The sequence below is a fragment of the Crocuta crocuta genome, unplaced genomic scaffold, assembly GCF_008692635.1.
Source record: "Crocuta crocuta isolate KB4526 unplaced genomic scaffold, BGI_CrCroc_1.0 scaffold159, whole genome shotgun sequence".
Lineage (NCBI taxonomy): Eukaryota > Metazoa > Chordata > Mammalia > Carnivora > Hyaenidae > Crocuta > Crocuta crocuta.
The window spans coordinates 3,271,679-3,291,969 of NW_027533263.1; the positions used below are offsets into that span (position 1 = coordinate 3,271,679).

The 20,291-nt window shown below is 36.5% G+C and overlaps 1 protein-coding gene and 1 pseudogene across 14 annotated transcripts in view; one reads left to right on the top strand and one right to left on the bottom strand.

Moving 5' to 3' along the window:
- The window catches only part of ABI2 (abl interactor 2), a 115,423-nt gene that overhangs the window by 44,446 nt on the left and 50,686 nt on the right, over positions 1 to 20,291 (top strand). For all 14 annotated transcript variants that reach the window (XM_077747653.1, XM_077747656.1, XM_077747659.1 and 11 more), the window contains exon 2: positions 7,152 to 7,319. In XM_077747653.1, the coding sequence (XP_077603779.1) occupies positions 7,152 to 7,319 (168 nt within the window). The remainder of the gene's footprint in view (positions 1 to 7,151; positions 7,320 to 20,291) is intronic.
- On the bottom strand, positions 7,692 to 7,833 carry LOC144217922 (U2 spliceosomal RNA; annotated as a pseudogene).

The window sequence follows — 20,291 nt, forward strand, 5'->3', positions numbered from 1 at the left end:
TCATTTACATACATACATTACATACATATATGTAAGTGAATGAAAGTTTCTTTCAAGAGGGGTATAGAAATGCTGTGCTTCTCCTCATCTCCAAATAAGTCAAGAGAGTTTTATGAAAATCAGTCATAGCAATTGGGGTTGTCTGCTAAAAGAACTGAGATTTCACCCCCAGCCTGAAGCTTGCTAATTTGTAGAAATGCTTGAGGTGTGACATACAGGGAGAGAATTCTGGGTAGATTCTGACCCTAGTTGAATTGGACATGGCATGGGAGTGGGCATGAAATTATTTTCTGACTTTCGTGAGAAAAGTCTGAAGGTTAGACCCAGCCTGGAGTAGAGCAAGAGAAGAGGCTGTAATGGAAGGACTTAGTACTTCTAGGTTTTAGAAGGGCAAAAATGCTGATTTTTCTCCCATGGACAAAATAAGTAGAAGAGAAGTTAGTTGGGATAGAGCTATCTTTTAAGAATCTTGGCCAAGGAAAAACATGCCATGCTCATGGATAAGAAGAATAAATATAGTTAAGATGTCATTACTACCCAAAGCAATCTACACATTCAATGCAATTCCAATCAAAATTGCACCAGCATACTTCTCAAAACTAGAGCAAACTATCCTAAAATTTGTATGGAACCACAAAAGACCCCGAATGGCCAAAGTAATACTGAAAAATAAAACCAAAACGGGAGGTATCACCATCCCAGACTTTAACCTCTACTACAAAGCTGTCATCATCAAGACAGTATGGTATTGGCACAAAAACAGACACATAGACCAATGGAACAGAATTGAGAACTCAGAAGTGGACCCAAAAGTATACAGCCAACTAATCTTTGTTAAAGCCGGAAAGAATATCCAATTTTTAACAGATGGTGTTGGGAGAACTGGACAGCAACATGCAGAAGAATGAAACTAGATCATTTTCTCACACCATACACAAAAATAAACTCAAAATGGATAAAGGACCTGAACGTGAGACAGGAAACTATCAACACCCTAGAGGAGAAAGCAGGAAACAACCTCCTTGACCTCCACCGCAGCAACTTCTTACTTGACACATCCCCAAAAGCAAGGGAATCAAGAGCAAAAATAAACGATTGGGACCTCATCAAGATCAAAAGCTTCTGCACAGCAAAGGAAACAACCCACAAAACTAATAGGCCACCAACGGAATGGGAAAAGATAGTTGCAAATGACACATCAGATAAAGGGTTAATATCCAAAATCTATAAGGAACTCACCAAACTCCACACCTGAAAAACAAACAACCCAGTGAAGAAATGGGCAGAAGACATGAACAGACACTTCTCCAAAGAGGACATCCAGATGGCCAACAGACACATGAAACAATGTTCAACATCACTCATCATCAGGGAAATAAAAATCAAAACCACAATGAGGTACCACCTCTTGACGATCATAGTGGCTAAAATGAGCAAATCAGAGAACTCTAGATGCTGGCAAGGATGTGGAGAAATGGGCACCCTCCTACACTGTTAGTGGGAATGTAAATTGGTGCAGCCCCTCTGGAAAACAGTGTGGGGGTTCCTCAAAAAATTAATAGCACTCCCCTATGACCCAGCAATAGCACTGTTAGGAATTTACCCAAGAGATACAGGAGTGCTGATGCATAGGGGCACATGTACCCCAGTGTTCATAGCAGCACTCTCAACAATAGCCAAAACATGGAAAGAGCCTAAGTGTCCATCAACTGATGAATAAATCAAGAAGATGTGGTTTATCTACAGAATGGAATACTACTTGGCAATGAGAAAGAATGAAATCTGGCCCTGTGTAGCAACATGGATGGAACTTGAGGGTGTTATGCTGAGCGAAATAAGTCAGGCAGAGAAGGACAGATACCATATGTTTGCACATATAGGTGGATTAGGAGGAACTTAACGGAGGACCATGGGAGGGGAGAAGGTGAAAAATAGTTGGGGAGAGGGAGGGAAGCAAACCATGAGAGACTTTTGAATGCTGAGAATAAACTGAGGGCTGATGGGGGTGGGGGAGAGGGGAAGGGAGGTGATGGGCATGGAGGAGGGCACTTGTGGGGATGAGCACTGGGTGTTCTATGGAAACCAACTTGACAATAAACTAAGAAAAAAGAAAAAGAATCTGTAAGATTGTTTTTACCAGAGCATACATTATAATTTTTTTTTATAAACCTATGATAACTTTCCCTTTTCTAAAAGGTTTTTTCTTTTTTCAGTAACTTAATCTCATTTAAGTAGGAATATTAAATAACTGGGTTGAAGTGTCATATTGCCTTTAGTGCATGAACTATCTAACTGTCATCTAGTCAGTACTTAAATACATTTATAGCAAAGGTCAGTCACAGGCACTTACTTACCAGACATTACTGCTTAGGAACTGCAAAACAACCTCTATTTATGTAATATACAGTTTCTTTTACAGGAAATAAGATATTGTAGCTTCTTTGTAACTAATAGGCTTCTCTGTTAAAGATAAAGTAGAAATTCTGATACCATTTTTACTGAAAGAATATTTCCGCTTTTATTGAACATTTTTTAGGGGAAAAATCTCAAACTTAGTAAATATGCTGCTGAAGTGAGCACAAAAATCTCAGACTTAGAATATCAGCTCTTGTTATACTAGATTCTTATAAAACCTCAGAAAGATTAATTAAAAAATTGTTTTTGGAACGTTTGCGCCTTACAAATATTCCTTACAGTTGACTAGGACAGAACACTTAATTTTAAGTTTTTCTTCTTTTGTATTAATGCATGTGTTACAGTAAAAAAAAAAAACAAAGTGTAATAGCTCTGGGGCTCCTGGGTGGCTCAGTCAGTTAAGTGTCCAACTCTTAATTTCAGCTCAGGTCATGATCTCACAGTTTGTAGGTCAAGCCCCAAATTGGGTTCCATGCTGACATTGTGAGGCCTGCTTGGGATTCTCTCCTTCCCTCTTTCTCTGCCCCTTCCTTGCTTGTTCTCTGTCTCTCTCAGAATAAATAAATAAACTTAAAAAAATAATAGCTTTATTTTTTCTGACACAGCAAGTTAATACTTACTTGAAGTGATTTTTATCAGAAGACCCAAATAAACTATATTCCCAACATTCAGAGGAAACTCATGTTGATATTTTGGGTCTTATTTTTTTCCTCTTGTCTTGTGCTCCTTTTTACATACAGGCACCTACAGAATCAGGATGATTGTGTTAAAGTTGCTTCATAAGTGACTCTTTTTTTTTTTAATGTTTTTTTTTTTTTAATTTCTGAGAGAGAGAGACAGCATGAGCAGAGAACGGTCAGAGAGAGAGGGAAGGAGGAGAGAGAGAGAGAGAGACAGCATGAGCAGAGGACGGTCAGAGAGGGAGGGAGGCACAGAATCTGAAACAGGCTCCAGGCTCTGAGCTGGATGTTAGCACAGAGCCCGACACGGGGCTCGAACCCACGAACCGCGAGATTATGACCTGAGCCGAAGTCGGACGCTTAACCGACTGAGCCACCCAGGTGCCCCATAAGTGACTCTTTTGCACTTAGTTATTTTGTAGATATATATCTCAGTAATATATAGCTATACTATTTTCATTACTTCCATATGTACTATATAAATGTATTATTTAATCACGTTTTTTTTTTCCTTCCCCATTAACTGTGTCTGTGAACACCCTTGTCTGTGCCTTTTTCATATTTGATTATTTTTCTAAAATAGATTTAAAGCTATAAATGTAGTGGAATTTATATAAGCTTAGATCAAAACAGTGAAACCCTTAATGTTTACAGGACTGTATTTACATTCTTTTTTCATAATTACATATGAACTGACATAGTAATTCTTAGGCTTAACTAAAGGACAAACCCTTTTAAATGGGAAGAAAGAAATCTGACTGCCTTTGTTGACTTCATTTATTTTGAAAAATAAATGTAATTTTTATGCTAATGTTATTTAATATTCAAACATAAACTTAGATATAAGCCACTTAAAATTACACCTCTTATAACAACTATAAATATGAAATAAGTTTGTAAATAAAACAAAACTAAATTAATAAAATTTAAGTCAGGAACACTAATGTCACAGATAATATTTTGTCAAAACTTAGTAATCCTTGAAATTTGAATATTGTGGTAGGTTTATAGATTCTTTTTTTAATGTTTGTCTTTAAAAAAATTTTTTTTAATGTTTTTATTTATTTCTGAGAGAGACACACACAGCATGAGCAGGGGAGGGTCAGAGAGAAGGAGATACAGAATCTGAAACAGGCTCCAGGTTCCGAGCTAACTGTCAGCACAGAGCCCGAGGTGGGGCTCGAACCCATGAGCTTAACCAACTGAGCCACCCAGGCGCCCCTGATGTTTGTTTATCTTGAGAGAATAAGGGAGAGAGAGAATCTCAAGCAGGCTCTGCACTGTCAGTGCAGAGCTGGATGCAGGGTTTGACCCCAAGAACCACGAGATTATGACCTGAGGCAAAAATAAGAGACTCCCAACCTACTGAGCCACCCAGGTGCCCCAGTTTATAGATTTTTTTGAGTAGTATTACAGAGTGTATGATGGGCTTGCCCTATGGGGGTTCCTTGGAATGATTCGAGTCTCCAGTTTACGTTATTGCAAACCCTTTAAAAAAAACTTTTGTTTGCTTGTACAGCACAATGTAGTGAACATTTGGTTACCATTTCATGTGAGTGCACTATTTATATATTAAGTTTGCCCCTTTTATCTCATTAATTTGCTTTGGAGTCTACTTCAGATTCTGTATCTCCCACTCTCTCTCTTTGCCCCTCCCCTGCTCGCACTCTATTTCTCTCTCTCAAAAATAAACAAACATTTTTTTAAAAAGCATTTTTCTTATTCTGATACAATCAGTCTGAGAATTGTGCTTTCTTTGGTTTTCAAGACTGAGGCCAATTGAGTGTACAATAAATATATGCCCTTTTAAGAAAGAGCTATACTTTTCTCTGATATCTTTGGAGATTATTTTATTACATACACATGAGCTGATATTCAGGACTTCACTATTATGAAGATACATCAGGATTTTAATGGGCTTCCAACTTTTTTTCCTTAAAGAGCAATTGGTATAGCAATTTATTTATAAAATTCAGAATGTTCCTTTGCCTGACTCAATGCAGAAGAATGATGCCCTAAATACATACTTCATGTATTTACATCAATATTATATCAGCCACAAAAAGCATTTCTTTTAGATTTTCTTCGTATATTTTACATTACAGGGTCTTCAGTCTAATGCAGAAAAGTAGGTATGTACAAAGCCTACCTAATACAAAAGGGTCTCTCATATCTTTTATGATCAATAAGCTACATGATTTCATACATATACTAGGAACAAAAGCAGAGCATGAAGTGATAATATTTGCTTTTCAAAAAATGTCAAATAAAAAGGATACATTGAAAATATTTGTCCAAATATTCATCCCCTTGATCCTTTGAGGCATACTGTCAAATTATCTAAGTATCTTAATTTTTAATTATTCTCTCTATGGTTAATACTATGATTAGGAGTAATGTCTGAAAAATGTTAATGACTTCCTGCTTTTACTGTGAATTTAAGAAAAGTTGTTGATTGTTTTCATTGTGTTGAGCTTTTTATATGTTAGGATGGAATAGTGACTTCCAAGCTCCTTACATGTATAATCAGAATCTAGAATCTGTATGGTGGTTTTGTTTTTTTTTTTAAGTATTTATCTTCTACCAAATTTGGTTTCAACTCTGTTGTTAATTCAAGTATTAATACTAAGGATACTAAGGATTAGGATAGAAAAGGGGGAAAAAGCTAGTATAGTTATCCTTAACTCTTTGCAAGTTAAACTGAATATAATTTGATTATTTTGTTGACTGCTGCTTCTTCAAACAAATTTTGGTCTCCCTGGAAAAAGCATATCTTTTTTTACTCCTGTAGTTTTTATTAATTGTTTTTGTTAATTTTTACTCCTGTAGTGTGTAGGAGAGAGAGGAGAGTGGAATATAGCAGGCTTTGATTAATGACCACTCAAAGAGATATATTTGTTATATTAATGATTTGTAGTTTTAGAAAGTTGTTTTACATTCATTATCTTACTTGGTGTTCATGCTACTTAGAATGGTTAATGTAGAGGTTTATCTCTTCTTTCAAATTGAGGAAATTGCGAAACTCTTAATCTTGTCTAAGTTGATACATTGTAATAAATACTAGAGATGACATGAAGATAAAGGGTTTCTGGTTTAGAGGCTTGTGTACTTTCTACTGAACCACAGTCTTTTTATTTATATTAAAATTTTTTAATGTTTATTTTTTGAGAGACAGAGCGTGAGTGGGGGAGGGGCAGAAGAGAGGGTGTCACAGAATCTGAAGCATGCTTCAGGCTCTGAGCTGTCAGCACAGAGCCCGACATGGTGCTGGAACTCATGAACTGCAAAATCGAGCTGAGCCGAAGTCAGACACTTAACTAACTGAGCCACCCAGGCACCCTGAACCAAAGTGTTTTCTATAGTATATGGTGTCTAGCATTTAGCAACATAGAATACGTATCTTTACCATTGTTTTGCCTTGTGATCTTGGAAATAATGAGTTAACCACTTTTTACTGTGTACTCTGTGCTTCAACCATAGTTTGATACTTGACAATTTATGTCCCATAGAGTTACAGCACTTAAAGTGATTGAGAAGAAAGATTTCTTTAATTATTTTCATTTTAATTTCTCATTATCTGCCATAATTATTACCTATATTTACATTGTCACTTTTACTTATCATTATCATAATTGTTTTATCATTATTAAGACTTTAATGAGACATTACATTATACCCACATTTCACATTTAGGATGGAAGGAAAGAACAGATTCTGGAAAATAGAAGAAGGGATGCTAGAATTTATACATTCACATCAATGCTACCTTTCCAAACAGTGATCTTGAGAAGTTATATACTTGCTGCCATTGCTCAAAATATCCAGTGGATCTCATTTTTAAAATAATGGCTACAGGATTTTATGTATCTATACAAAGATGTATCTATTTAACATGAAAATATTAATTAACTCCACCAGTAGTGTTGGGTTTAACATTCAGAACATTTTAAACTAGTGTATGGAGATTCAGAAACAATGGACTTTATGAGTATTTTTGTAGAGTTAGATTGATATAATCGGTTATCTTTAAATTGATGATTTTTTTTTCCCCTTTAGTCAGCAGATAAGCAGCGAGCTCTAGAAGAAACCAAAGCCTACACCACCCAGTCCTTAGCAAGTGTTGCGTATCTGATAAATACCTTGGCTAACAATGTCCTGCAGATGCTGGATATCCAAGCATCCCAGCTACGGAGGATGGAATCTTCAATCAATCATATTTCACAAGTGAGACCACACTGTTTTTCTGTTTTACCTGTAAGGAACACTATAAACACAAACAGTCTGTATAATGCTGGAAGCCTTTATCATGTGAGTTAACTCACATGTATGATTTTGAAAATACAAATTCAGTATCATGTTGTTTTTGACTTTTGTCTTTTTGTGGAGTGATTCTCTTCTCTGTGATTTTGACAGGGAAGCAGATTTTAATGGTTTTATTAAAATTCAGTAGTCATGTTAAAATAATCATCTTTGAGTGAAAATTGTTTCTTCCAACTTTTACTGAATTTCACATTTCTTTATCTTCAAGAAAAAATTAATGTGATGGCCTAATCACTTCTTTACATTTTTTTTCCTATTGGTAAGACTTTTGTTTACCAGGGGTACCATATCTCAATAATGGAAATGTTAATCTAAGTGAACTTATAAAAGTATATTTATATAAAACTTAAACAAATTTAATGTTATACTTTTTTCCATTGTACTACACTTGATCTTAGCCAAAAGGCCAAGAAGTGATTATACTTTTTTCCATTGTAAAAGCCATTCCTTTAAAATACAGAAAAAGAAAAAAATGGAAAAACAATCCTTTTTATCATTGTTCAAATTTTTTACCTTTAATACTTTGCTTTACATTATTACAATACTTTTTTCCTGTAAGTAGTATTAAAAATGTAGCTGTGATTATATTATGTATAGAATTTTGGGTTTTGCTCTTTTAAAATACTATGACAACACATCTTCTCAGGATGTTATAAGCTCTTCATGAACGTTTTCAGTGGCTGTATAATGTTTCGTGTATATGTCTTAACTTTAATAACCATTTCTGTATTTTGGGGCCATTTAAATAATATTGCAGTGAAAAGCCAATTTTAATTGCAAAACAAATTTTAAAAAACATTAAAAAGGTAAAGGTTTTGATCTGCTTGCTTCTCTTTGATGAGATCTTTAGAGGTTTTCTGGTTTAGCATTCTTGTTACTGAGTAACTTGATGTAGTACCCAACACTCTTTTAGATGTACATGATTAGAACTCTTCTGGAATAACAAGTTTTAAAATGTGCATTATTTTAAAAAGTGTGCATTATATTTTCTTTTGTATACCTTAAGAGTTCAGGATACTTCTGAAATTGATTAATCCAACAATTTTTCAAAGTTTGAAGCTTAATTTATGTAATTAAATAAAATACAGTCCAGATAATCAAACTAGATATGAGAGGACTCACTTATATTTGTTATTTGAGAGTTCACCAAAGTAATTTAGAGGGATTTCCTGTTATTTAATACTATTTAATCTTAACTATGTAGTTGCTACTATAAGATTTTGTTTACACCCCATATGAACTTCTGTAGACCTTGTATAATTTACTGCTTGCTTTATTGCTCTCTTAAAGTAAAAAACAAAAAACCCCAACACCCTCCCAAAAAAACCCCGCAAACCCTCAAAGAATTGGTAAGCTTAATGAGTGAGAGACAAATTTTATTCAGAATTGACCCCTTAGAAGAAATAATAATAATGGAATAGATGAACTTGGTTCTGTAAAAGGAGGGATGTTGACATATTACTAATCTGATAGAGAATTTGGGGGTTTACGCTTAAAGAGTCTTAAAATTTCTGCATATTTGAAGTCTTAGCAAAGGACCAAAAAAGATAGTGAGAAGAAAAGTGCAAATGCAGAAGAGACATTAATAGAGTTCCTAAGAAGGGTGAACAACTTGTTATTAATTTGTGAAAGTAAGAGAGGTTGTGAAGATAGATGATGACAATAAACAAATAATAATGAAAGATACTCATCTGATTTTTAAAAGTAATCTCTGTACCTAACATGGGGCTCAAATTCATACCTCTGAGATCAAGAGTCAGATGCTCTACTGACTGAATCAACCAGGTGCCCTGATAATCATCTGTTTTTTTATTAGAATTCTGTACTACTTTGGTAGAGAAGGGTAGTAGTCTTAAGGAGGAAGGTGAATAAGCCTACTGTAAATTGTAAATATATGTATTAATCCAGTTAATGAGAACATTTTATTTTTGAGTGTCACATAAATATACAAATAATTAATAGTCTAATTAATATTGTCTTTTAAAGCTGTTTTAGTGGAGTTAGTGAAAAATGAGAGAGATGAATGGATAGAGATTAGTAGGTCAGATGTAACAGGGGCCAAGGGCGCCTGGGTGGCTCAGTTGGTTAAGCATCAGACTTCGTCTCAGGTCATGATCTAATGGTTCATGAGTTGGAATCCCACATTGGACTCTCTGATATTAGCACAGAGCCTAGAGCCTGCTTCAGATCCTCTGTCGACCCCGTCCCTTCTCTGGTTCGTTTTCTCTCTCTCTCTCTTTCTCTCTCTCTCTCAAATGTATATAAATAAACTTAAAAAACAAAACAAAAAAAATAACAGGGGCTTGAGTCAGAGGTGTCAAGAATATGTTGACTCTTCTTCATTTGAAGTTAAACAATCCCTGGAAGGGGGAGGGATCTGCAGCTGTACACCTGTTAAGTCTATGAAAAAGAGTATGCTGGGTGACAAGGTTGAATAGGAGAAATGGGCTGATGGAGGTTATAGCTAAGAAATGAGTAAATTTAAAAAATTATATAGTTTTTAGTATTTGCCTTAAGGATTCAAATAATTTTCAGTTATGCTTAATGCACAGATAGAGTCCTTTGTTTTAAAAGTCAATTGAGGGCCCTTGGGTGGCTAGGTTGGTTGTGTCCAACTCTTGATTTCAGCTCAGGTCATGAGCTTGCAGTTTGTAAGTTCGAGCCTCGCATCAGACTCCATACTGTCAGTGCAGAGCCTCCTTCAGATTCTCTCTCCTTCTCTCCTCTCCTCTCCTCTCCTCTCCTCTCCTCTCCTCTCCTCTCCTCTTCCCTTCCCTTCCCTTCCCTTCCCTTCCCTTCCCTGTGCCTCGCCTCGCCTCTCCTCTCATCTCCTCTCCTCTCCCTCTCTTTCAAAAATAAATTAATTCAATAAATAAACATTAAAAAATAAAAGTCAATGGAACATCAGAGCTATTTGATACTCTTTAGACTGAAAGATTATAGTATGAGAAAATATTTTCTGTTTACAATGCAAATACTTAGTAAATACTCTGAATACAAGTTTTGGCAAACCTTTTTGTGTAAAGGGCCAGTTAATCAATATTTTAGGCTTTGTGGGCCACATATGTGGTATTAGTCCTATATTATTCTCTCTGTGTGTGTATTTAAACAACTATTTAAAAATGCTTAAAAGCTATACTAACTTGTAGGTCATATAAAAACAATCTACAGGACAGATTTGGCATGTAGGCTATAGTTTGCAAGCTCTTGTCTTTTTTTTTAATTTTTTAAAAATTTTTTTAAAATGTTTTTTATTTATTTCTAGGAGAGAGAGAGAGACAGCGTGAGCAGGGGAGGGTCAGAAAGAGAGGGAGTCACAGACTGAAACAGGCTCCAGGCTCTGAGCTGGCTGTCAGCACAGAGCCTGACGCAGGGCTCGAACCCACGAACCGCGAGACCATGACCTAAGCGAAAGTCGGACGCTTAACCGACCCAGGCGCCCCAAGCCCTTGTCTTAAATACTGTTATTTTCTAATGTTTGGTAATTGTATTTGTTATTATTATGCTTTATTAAGAATATTATTATGTTTTTAGAGGGAGCCAGAACATTCTTATGATATCTTGAGACTAAGATTTCTTTTTTCTTTCTTTTTTTTGTCCATGTGAGCAAAAGTATTAGGTTCAGAGATTTGGAGAGAAGATTGTGTTGAAGAAGGAAAGAAATGGAGGTTTGGTTAGGTCAAAGATGAGATCACACGTTTATTGAAATGCTAATTGGTATTAAGACTTGTTTTTAAGGGTTGTCTGGTAGAGTGGTTCAAGACTAGGAGGTACTAGATAACTGAGGTATTTGATTTCTTTCCTCATCAGTATCTTTTTTCTGTGTCCTGGGTAGGAACCTTATCATTTTTCAGCCTCCTAGTGCTCTACCTCTTTTCTCCATTTGTTTGGGAGTGGGGAGGGTCAGGATCTAGGTTTTACTTTGGTTCTTCTGACTTCTGTGACATTTGACTCAAACTTCAGTTTTCTCATCTGTAAAATAGTAGTACTGATTTCTGAGCTATTTTCCATGTGGAATGAATTCTTTATTCTTTTGAGGTTCTTACAGTTGAAGTTGATTTATATTTGCTTTTTCTCTTTCTATTCTTCTGGCTTTGCTATTCACCTCAATCTGTGCCCCACTGACCTCAATCCTCCATCACTCTGATATAACTGAACTATTTCCTAAATTATTCTGAATTAGAATCTGAGGATGGGAATCAGGGAAATACAAATCAGTACCACACTGAGATACCACCTCACACCAGTCAGAGTGGCTAAAATGAGCAAATCAGAGAACTCTAGATGCTGGCAAGGATGTGGAGAAATGGGCACCCTCCTACACTGTTGGTGGGAATGTAAACTGGTACAGCCCCTCTGGAAAACAGTGTGGGGGTTCCTCAGGAAACTAACAATAGAACTCCCCTATGTCCCAGCAATCGCACTGCTAGGAATCCCTTTACCTAAGGGATATAGGAGTGCTGATGCATAGGAGCACGTGTACCCCAGTGTTCACAGCAGCACTCTCAATAGCCAAAACATGGAAAGAGCCTAAGTGTCCATCAACAGACGAATGGATCAAGAAGATGTGGTTTATCTCTATGATGGAATACTACATAGCAATGAGAAAGAATGAAATCTGGCCATGTGTAGCAACATGGATGGATCTTGAGGGTGTTATGCTGAGCGAAATAAGTCAGGCAGAGAAGGACAGATACCATATGTTTGCACGTATAGGAGGATTAGGAGGAACTTAACAGAGGACGAAGGGGAAGAAGAAGGGGGGAAATAGTGGGGGAGAGGGAGAGAGGCAAACCATGAAAGACTCTTGAATACTGAGAACAAACTGAGGACTGATGGGTGTGTGTGGGGGGGAGGGGATGTGCATGGAGGAGGGTCACTTGTGGGGATGAGCACTGGGTGTTATATGGAAACCAACTTGACAATAAACTATTTGTAAAAAAACATTTAAAGAAAAGAAATCAGAAAAAAAAAAAAGAATATGAGGATGGGAATTCCATAGACTTTGGCAACTGTGTATCAGGAAGAAATAGTTCAATACAACAAAGTAGTAACTTCCTGAATGGCAGAGGTTTTGAAAAACAAGATAGAATTGATTATGAATATTTAGTATATGACTTTTTTTTGTACTAAACAATTAATATAGTATGAAGTAGTGCACTAATTTACACCACACCTACCATATCCATAAGAAGTATTAGGATAGGTTCTTTTTTTTTTTTTTTAATAGTTTATTGTCAAATTAGTTTCCACATAACACTCAGTGCTCATCCCCACAAGTGTCCTCCTCCATGCCCATCCCCCCCCCACATCCATCAGTCCTCAGTTTTTGTCAGCATTCAAGAGTCTCTCATGGTTTGCTTCTCTCCCTTTCCCCCACCATTTCTGCCCTTCTTCTCCCCCTTGTTCCTCCGTCAATTTCCTCCTAATCCTCCTATACGTGCAAACATATGATATTTGTCCTTCTCTGCCTGACTTATTTCGCTCAGCATAACACCCTCAAGGTCCATCCATGTTGCTGCACATGGCCAGATTTCATTGTTTCTCATTGCCATTAGGATAGGTTCTTGATGTAGATTACCTTAGGTAGTTTAAGGATGGCAGTTTAATTTTTATCATTTATTTATATATTTTTTAGATTTTATGTTTAGGGCATCTGGGTGACTCAGTCAGTTGAGCGTCCGGCTTGAGCGTAGGTCATGGTCTCGCAGTTTCTGAGTTCGAGAGAAAGAGAACATGCATGTGTGAGCAGGGGAGGGGCAGAGAGAGGAGGAGAGAGAGAATCCCAAGCAGGCTCTGTGCTGTCAGTGCAGAGCCCAACTGGGGGCTTGAACTCATGAACTGTGAGATCATGACCTGAGCTGAAATCAAGATCTGGGCATTTAACCAACTGAGCCACCCAGGCTTCCAGGTAATTTTTTTGTTTGTTTGTTTAAAAAACTTTGTAGCCTTGAGGTGTCTGTGTGATTTAGTCTAACAGTTAAGCGTCCAACTCTTGATCTCAGCTCAGGCCTTGATCTGAGGGTTGTAAGTTCAGGCCCCACATTGGGCTCCATGCAGGGCATGAAGCCTACTTAAAAACAAACAAAAAACTTTATAGTCTTGTTTAAAATTCAGTTTTAAATTAAGGAAATCCTACAAAAGGATATCAATATGTAATTATTCATAGAAGGTAGGGTTTATACAGTTCTTAAATTCTTACATATAGTTTATGTCATTTTTAAAAAAATGAATACCTGAAAATTACCATCTAGTAGTAACTAATTTGTTTTATGAAAGATGAATAATTTAAAACCTGTTTGTAAATGACAGATTATTTAAATGAATAATGAAATGCTTATTTGAAACATTAACTTATAATTAAAAAATTGAGACATATTTGAAAACACCCATCTGAATTGAGTTAATCCACTGTAGCTATTTGCAGATGTTTTCCTCACATTGATGATCAGCTGAGATAGTACTGTCTAGTGCAGTCAACTCTTGATTATCTATGTTAATGGGCCAAAACAACTCATGGGTAATCCAAAAACAAAGTACTTTATACAGTACCTTCCTGATACCTGTTGTGGCCTGAGCATGTGTTTGGATCCATGAAGGAGATGTGGAAGTGGGTCTCAGGCTTGCAAGGAAGTTGGGAGCCAGTATGGTTATCTGAGGGTGAGAAGAGGTATCCTAGAAAGCTTGGGTTTGGCACTACTTGGCTAAAAGTGTTATGGGGGAAGCCCACAGCATGTAGGTCCAGACTTTGCAATAGCGATGAGAAGGATAGAGAAATTAATAAGGGTCTGTTAGTAAGAATAGGCCACACAGTTTCATTAACATTATTTGGTGTATTTTTTGGTTAACAGGTAACAAACAATAATAGTGTTTATTAGAAGTTATTTGCATTAGTTTCAGTCATTTGACTTTGCTAGTTAAACACATTTTTTTACTTGCCACAGGTAAGTGCTGTTATTGAGACCTCTACTAAATAAGACTAAATATATTGTCATGTAACCAACAACTTTAGAATACAGGATATTTGAAATACTTTTTTCTTACTATTAAAATTCTTCCTAAATATCAATGTTGAACTTTTACTTCCAAAATTTAACTTTAACGTGTTTTAGCTATGTAATTTCAAAAAATATGATAAAAGCAAGGCAATGGTGATTACTGATGGCTGTGAATTTGATTTAGGATAAACAGAGTAACCATATTTTTTAATAAAAAAATACGTTATAAGAGCTTTACAAGAATTCTTTTAAAACTAACAGTTGGCTGTGAGTTAATGAATGTTGAAACTGGATTTTAGGTATATAGAGGAATGTTCATTCTATTACATCTATACATTTTTCATGTATATAGCTGTTAAGAATTATGTTTTAAAACATGCATTCAGTTTTTACGGAGAATTAATATAAGAAGCAACATTTTTCTCTTCAGAATTCCTTCAACCAAATCCTTTTAGAATTTAATGTTGGGAAAATTGTCCCTTCCTGATGAAGATATATATATTTCTTGTAATTCATTGTGGGTTTTTTTGTTTTTTTTGTTTTTGCCTTCTCTCCCAGGAAGATTTAAGAGCCCAATTTTATGTCTTACTATAGCAACTAGCCCTTATTTTAGGCTCATAGGTCTGAGATCTTTTTCTTTGCTACACTGTTTTTTTTTTTTTATCCTTAGTGTAATGGTCTGTGGGTTTGGGCTGTGTGTGTGTATATATAAAGAGAACATAGAAATAAGATGTAAATGCCCCAGTCCCTAGGGGCATTTCAGAGGTTTTCAGTGCTTTTTTAAAAAGCCTTAATTCTGGGGTGCCTGGGTGGCTCAGTTGGTTAAGCATCCAGCTTCAGCTCAGGTCATGATCTCACTCTCTGGGTTCGAGCCCTGTGTCGGGCTCTGTGCTGACACCTCAGAGCCTGGAGCCTGTTTCAAATTCTGTCCTCTCTCTACCCCTCCCCTGCTCATGCTCTGTCTCTCTCTCTCAAAAATAATAAATAAATAATGGGGAAAAAAGCCTCATTTTTTTCAAATAATTAAAAATGTACTTATTATAAATTTTTTTTAATGTTTTTATTTCTAGGAGAGAGAGAGAGAGAGAGAGCGACAGCGTGAGCAGGAGAGGGTCAGAGAGAGAAGGAGTCACAGACTCCGAAAGAGGCTCCAGGCTCTGAGCTGGCAGTCAGCACAGAGCCTGACGCGGGGCTCGAACCCACGAACCGCGAGATCATGACCTAAGCGAAAGTCAGACGCTTAACCGACTAAGCCACCCAGGCGCCCCAAAAATGTACTTATTATAAAATGTAACTATATTAGCGTAGATATGGAAAGTTGCTTCCCCATTTTTATTTTGTAGAGATTTATTCATATTTGCAACATGAAAATTTGAAACTGAACTTTCAATTTGCAGTAAGCTTAGAATTCTATGGTTTCTTGGGTTTGCATTCTTACGGTTTCATTTTTAAATAGGATAATTACGTTTCTAAAAATTCCGTGGAGGGGCTCAGTTGGTTACTGTCTGATTTTTGATATCAGCTCAGCTCATGATCTCACAGTTTGTGAGTTTGAGCCCCGCATTGGGCTCTGTGCTGATGGCCCCTCCTGCGCTCTCTTTTTCTGAAAAATAAATAAACTTAAAAAACTAAAAACTCAGTGGAGTAGAAACAATGTCTCAAGAAAATTACTTTCTCTGATAAATTTTCTTTTATTGATATGTTGAAGACCAGGTATATAAAAAATAGGTGCCAAAAAAGTACCATATATTCTTTGGATTTTATTTTTTTTAATTGACATAAGGTTTCTTCATTGAATCAAAAATATTATATGTTTTGATGTCTACAAACTATGTCATACATAGCTGTGCTCATGTTCCTGCTTTCTTTTTTAAAAAATATAATTTATTGTTAAATTGGCTTTCGTACAACACCCAGTGCTCATCCCAACAAGTGCCCTCCTCAGTGCCCATCACCCACTTTCCCCTCTCCCCACCCCCCATCAGCCCTCAGTTTGCTCTCTGTATTTGAGAGCCTCTTATGGTTTGCCTCCCTCCCTCCCTGTTCGTAACTCCCCCCCCCCATTCCTTCCCCCATGGTCTTCTTTTAAGTTTCTCAAGACCCACATATTAGTGAAAACATAATATGTATAGGTCTTTCTCTGACTGACTTATTTCACTCAGCATAATGCCTTCCAGTTCCATCCACATTGCTGCAAATGGCAGGATTTCATTCTTTCTCATTGCCAAATAGTATTACATTGTATATATAAACCACATCTTCTTGATCCATTCATCAGTTGATGGACATTTAGGCTGTTTCCATAGTTTGGCTATTGTTGAAAGTGCTGCTGTAAACATTGGGGAACATGTGCCCCTATGGGTCAGCACTCCTGTATCCCTGGGGTAAATTCCTAGCAGTGCTATTGCTGGGTCATAGGGTAATTCTATTTTTAATTTTTTGAGGAACCTCCACACTGTTTTCCAGAGAGGCTGCACCAGTTTGCATTCCCACCAACAATGCAAGAGGGTCCCTTTTCTCCACATCCTTGCCAGCATCTGTTGTTTCCTGAGTTGTTAATTTTAGCCACTCTGATCAGTGTGAGGTGGTATCTCAGTGTGGCTTTGATTTGTATTTCCCTGATGATGAGTGACATTGAGCATCGTTTCATGTTGTCTGTTGGCCATCTGGATGCCTTCTTTGGAAAAGTGTCTATTCATGTCTTCTGTCATTTCTTCACTGGATTACTTGTTTTATGGGTGTGGAATTTGGTGAGTTCTTTATAGATTTTGGATACTAGCCCTTTATCTGATATGTCCTTTGCAACTATCTTTTCCCATTCCATTGGTTGCCTTTTAGTTTTATTATTTCCTTTGCAGTTCAGAAGCTTTTTATCTTGATGAGGTCCCAATAGTTCATTTTTGCTTTTAATTCCCTTGCCTTTGGAGACATGTGGAGTAAGAAATTGCTGTGGCTGACGTCAAAGAGGTTGTTGCCTGCTTTCTCCTCTAGGGTTTTGATGGTTTCCTGTCTCACATTCAGGTCTTTTATCCATTTTGAGTTTATCTTTGTATATGGTGTAAGAAAGTGGTCTAGTTTCATTCTTCTGCATGTTCCTGTCCAATTCTCCCAGCACCATTTGCTAAAGAGATTGTCTTTTTTTCCATTGGGTACTCCTTCCTGCTCTGTCAAAGATTAGTTGTCCATATATTTGTGGGTCCATTTCTGGGTTCCCTATTCTGTTCCATTGTGTGCCTGTTTTTGTGCCAATACCATACTGTCTTGGTGATTACAGCTTTGTAGTAGAGGCTAAAGTCTGGGATTGTAATGCTTCCTTCTTTCGTTTTCTTCTTCAATATTACTTTGGTTATTTGGGGTCTTTTGTGGTTCCATACAAATTTTAGGATCGTTTGTTCTAGCTTTGAGAAGAATGCTGGTGCAATTTTGATTGGGATTGCATTGAATCTGTATATTGCTTTGAGTAGTATTGACATTTTAACTATATTTATTCTTCCAACCCATGAGCATGGAATGTTTTTCCATTTCTTTGTGTCTTCTTCAATTTCTTTCATAAGCTTTCTATAGATTGAGCATACAGATATTTTATGTCTTTGGTTAAAATATTCCTAGGTATTTTATGGTTCTTTTTTTTTTTTTTAAATATTTTTATTTGTTTCTAGGAGAGAGAGACAGGGTGAGCAGGGGAGGGTCAGAGAGAGAGGGAGACACAGACTCCGAAACAGGCTCCAGGCTCCGAGCTGTCAGCACAGAGCCCGACGCGGGGCTTGAACCCACGAACCGCGAGATCATGACCTGAGCGAAAGTCGGACGCTCAACCAACTAAGCCACCCAGGCGCCCCTTTATGGTTCTTGATACAGTTGTAAATGGGATCAGTTTCTTTATTTCTCTTTCTTTTGCTTTATTATTGGTGTATAGAAATGCAACTGATTTCCGTACATTGATTTTGTATCATGCAACTTTGCTGAATTCATATATCAGTTCTAGCAAACTTTTGGTGGAGTCTGTTGGGTATTCCATGTAGAGTATCATGTCATCTGTGAAAAGTGAAAGTTTAACTTCTTTGCCAATTTTGATGTTTTTTTTTTTTTTCATTTTGTTGTCTGATTGCTGATGCTAGGATTTCCAACACTGTGTTAACCAACAGGGGTGAGAGTTGACATCCCTGTTGTGTTCCTGGTCCCAGGAGGAAAGCTCTCAGTTTTTCTCCATTGAAGATGATATTAGCTGTGGGCTTTTCATAAATGGTTTTTATCATGTTTAAGTATGTTCCTTCTGTCTCAACTTACTTGAGTAAATTTTTATTAAAGAATGCTGTATTTTGTCAGATGCTTTTTCTGCATCTATTTACAGGATCATATGGTTCTTATCCTTTCTTTTATTAATGTGATGCATCACAGTGATTGATTTGTGAATATTGAACCAGCCCTGCAGCCCAGGACCGAATTCCACTTGATCATGATGAATAATTCTTTTTATATGCTGTTGAGTTCAATTTGGTAGTATCTTGTTGAGGATTTTTGCATCCATGTTCATCAGGGATATTGGCCTGTAGTTCTTTTTTGTGGGGTCTCTGTCTGGTTTGTCAATCAAAGTAATGCTGACTTCATAGAATGAGTCCAGAAGTTTTCCTTCCATTTCTATTTTTTGGAGTAGCTTGAGAAGGATAGGTATTCACTCTGTTTCAAATGTCTGGTAGAATTCCCTAGGGGAGCCATCTGGTCCAGGACTCTTATTTGTTGGGAGATATTTGATAACTGATTCAGTTTCTTCACTAGTTGTGGGTCTGTTCAAATTTTCTATTTCTTTGTGTTTGAATTTTGGCATTGTGTGGGTATTAAGGAATTTGTTCATTTCTTTCAGATTGTCCCGGATGTTGGCATATAATTTTTCATAATATTCCCTGATAATCGCTTGTATTTCTGAAGGATTGGTTGTAATAAATCCATTTTCTTTGGTGATTTTATCTATTTGGGTCCTATCTCTTTTCTTTTTGAGAGGCCTGGCTAGAGGTTTATCAATTTTGTTTATTTTTTTCAGAAAACCAACTCTTAGTTTCATCATCTGTTCTATTGTTTTTTGTGTTTTTTTTTTAATTCTATATGGTTTATTTCTGCTCTTGTCTTTATTATTTCTCTTCTCCTGCTGGATTTGGGGTGTCTTTGCTGTTCGGCTTCTAGTTCCTTTAGGTGTGCTGTTAGATTTTGTATTTGGGATTTTTTTCTTGTTCCTTCAGAGAGGTCTGGATTGCAGTGTATTTTCCTCTTAGGACTGCTTTTGCTGCATCACAGAGGGTTTGGATTGTTGTATTTTCATTTTTATTTGTTTCCATGTATTTTTTAATTTCTTCTTTAATTGCCTGGTTGACCCATTCATTCTTTACTAGGATATTCTTTTACCTCCATGCATTTGGAGGTTTTCTGAACTTTTTCCTGTAGTTGATTTCAAGTTTCATAGCATTGTGATCTGAACTGTGCATGGTATGATCTCAATTCTTTTATTTTTATTGAGGGCTGTTTTGTGACCCATTATGTGATCTGTCTTGCAGAATGTTCCATGTGCACTTGAGAAGAAAGTATATTCTGTTGTTTTAGGATGAAAACTTCTAAGTATATCTGTCAATTCCATCTGGTCGAGTGTATCATTCAGGGCCATTGTTTTCTCAGTTGATTTTCTGTCCAGATGGTTTATCCATTTCTGTAAATGGAATATTAAAGTCCCTTGCAATTACCACATTCTTACCAATATAAGATTGCTTATGTTTGTGATTGATTGTTTTATATATTTGGGTGCTCACAAATTTGGTGCATAGACATTTATAATTGTTAGCTCTTCCTGATGGATAGGCCCCATAATTATTATATAATGCTCCTCTTGGTC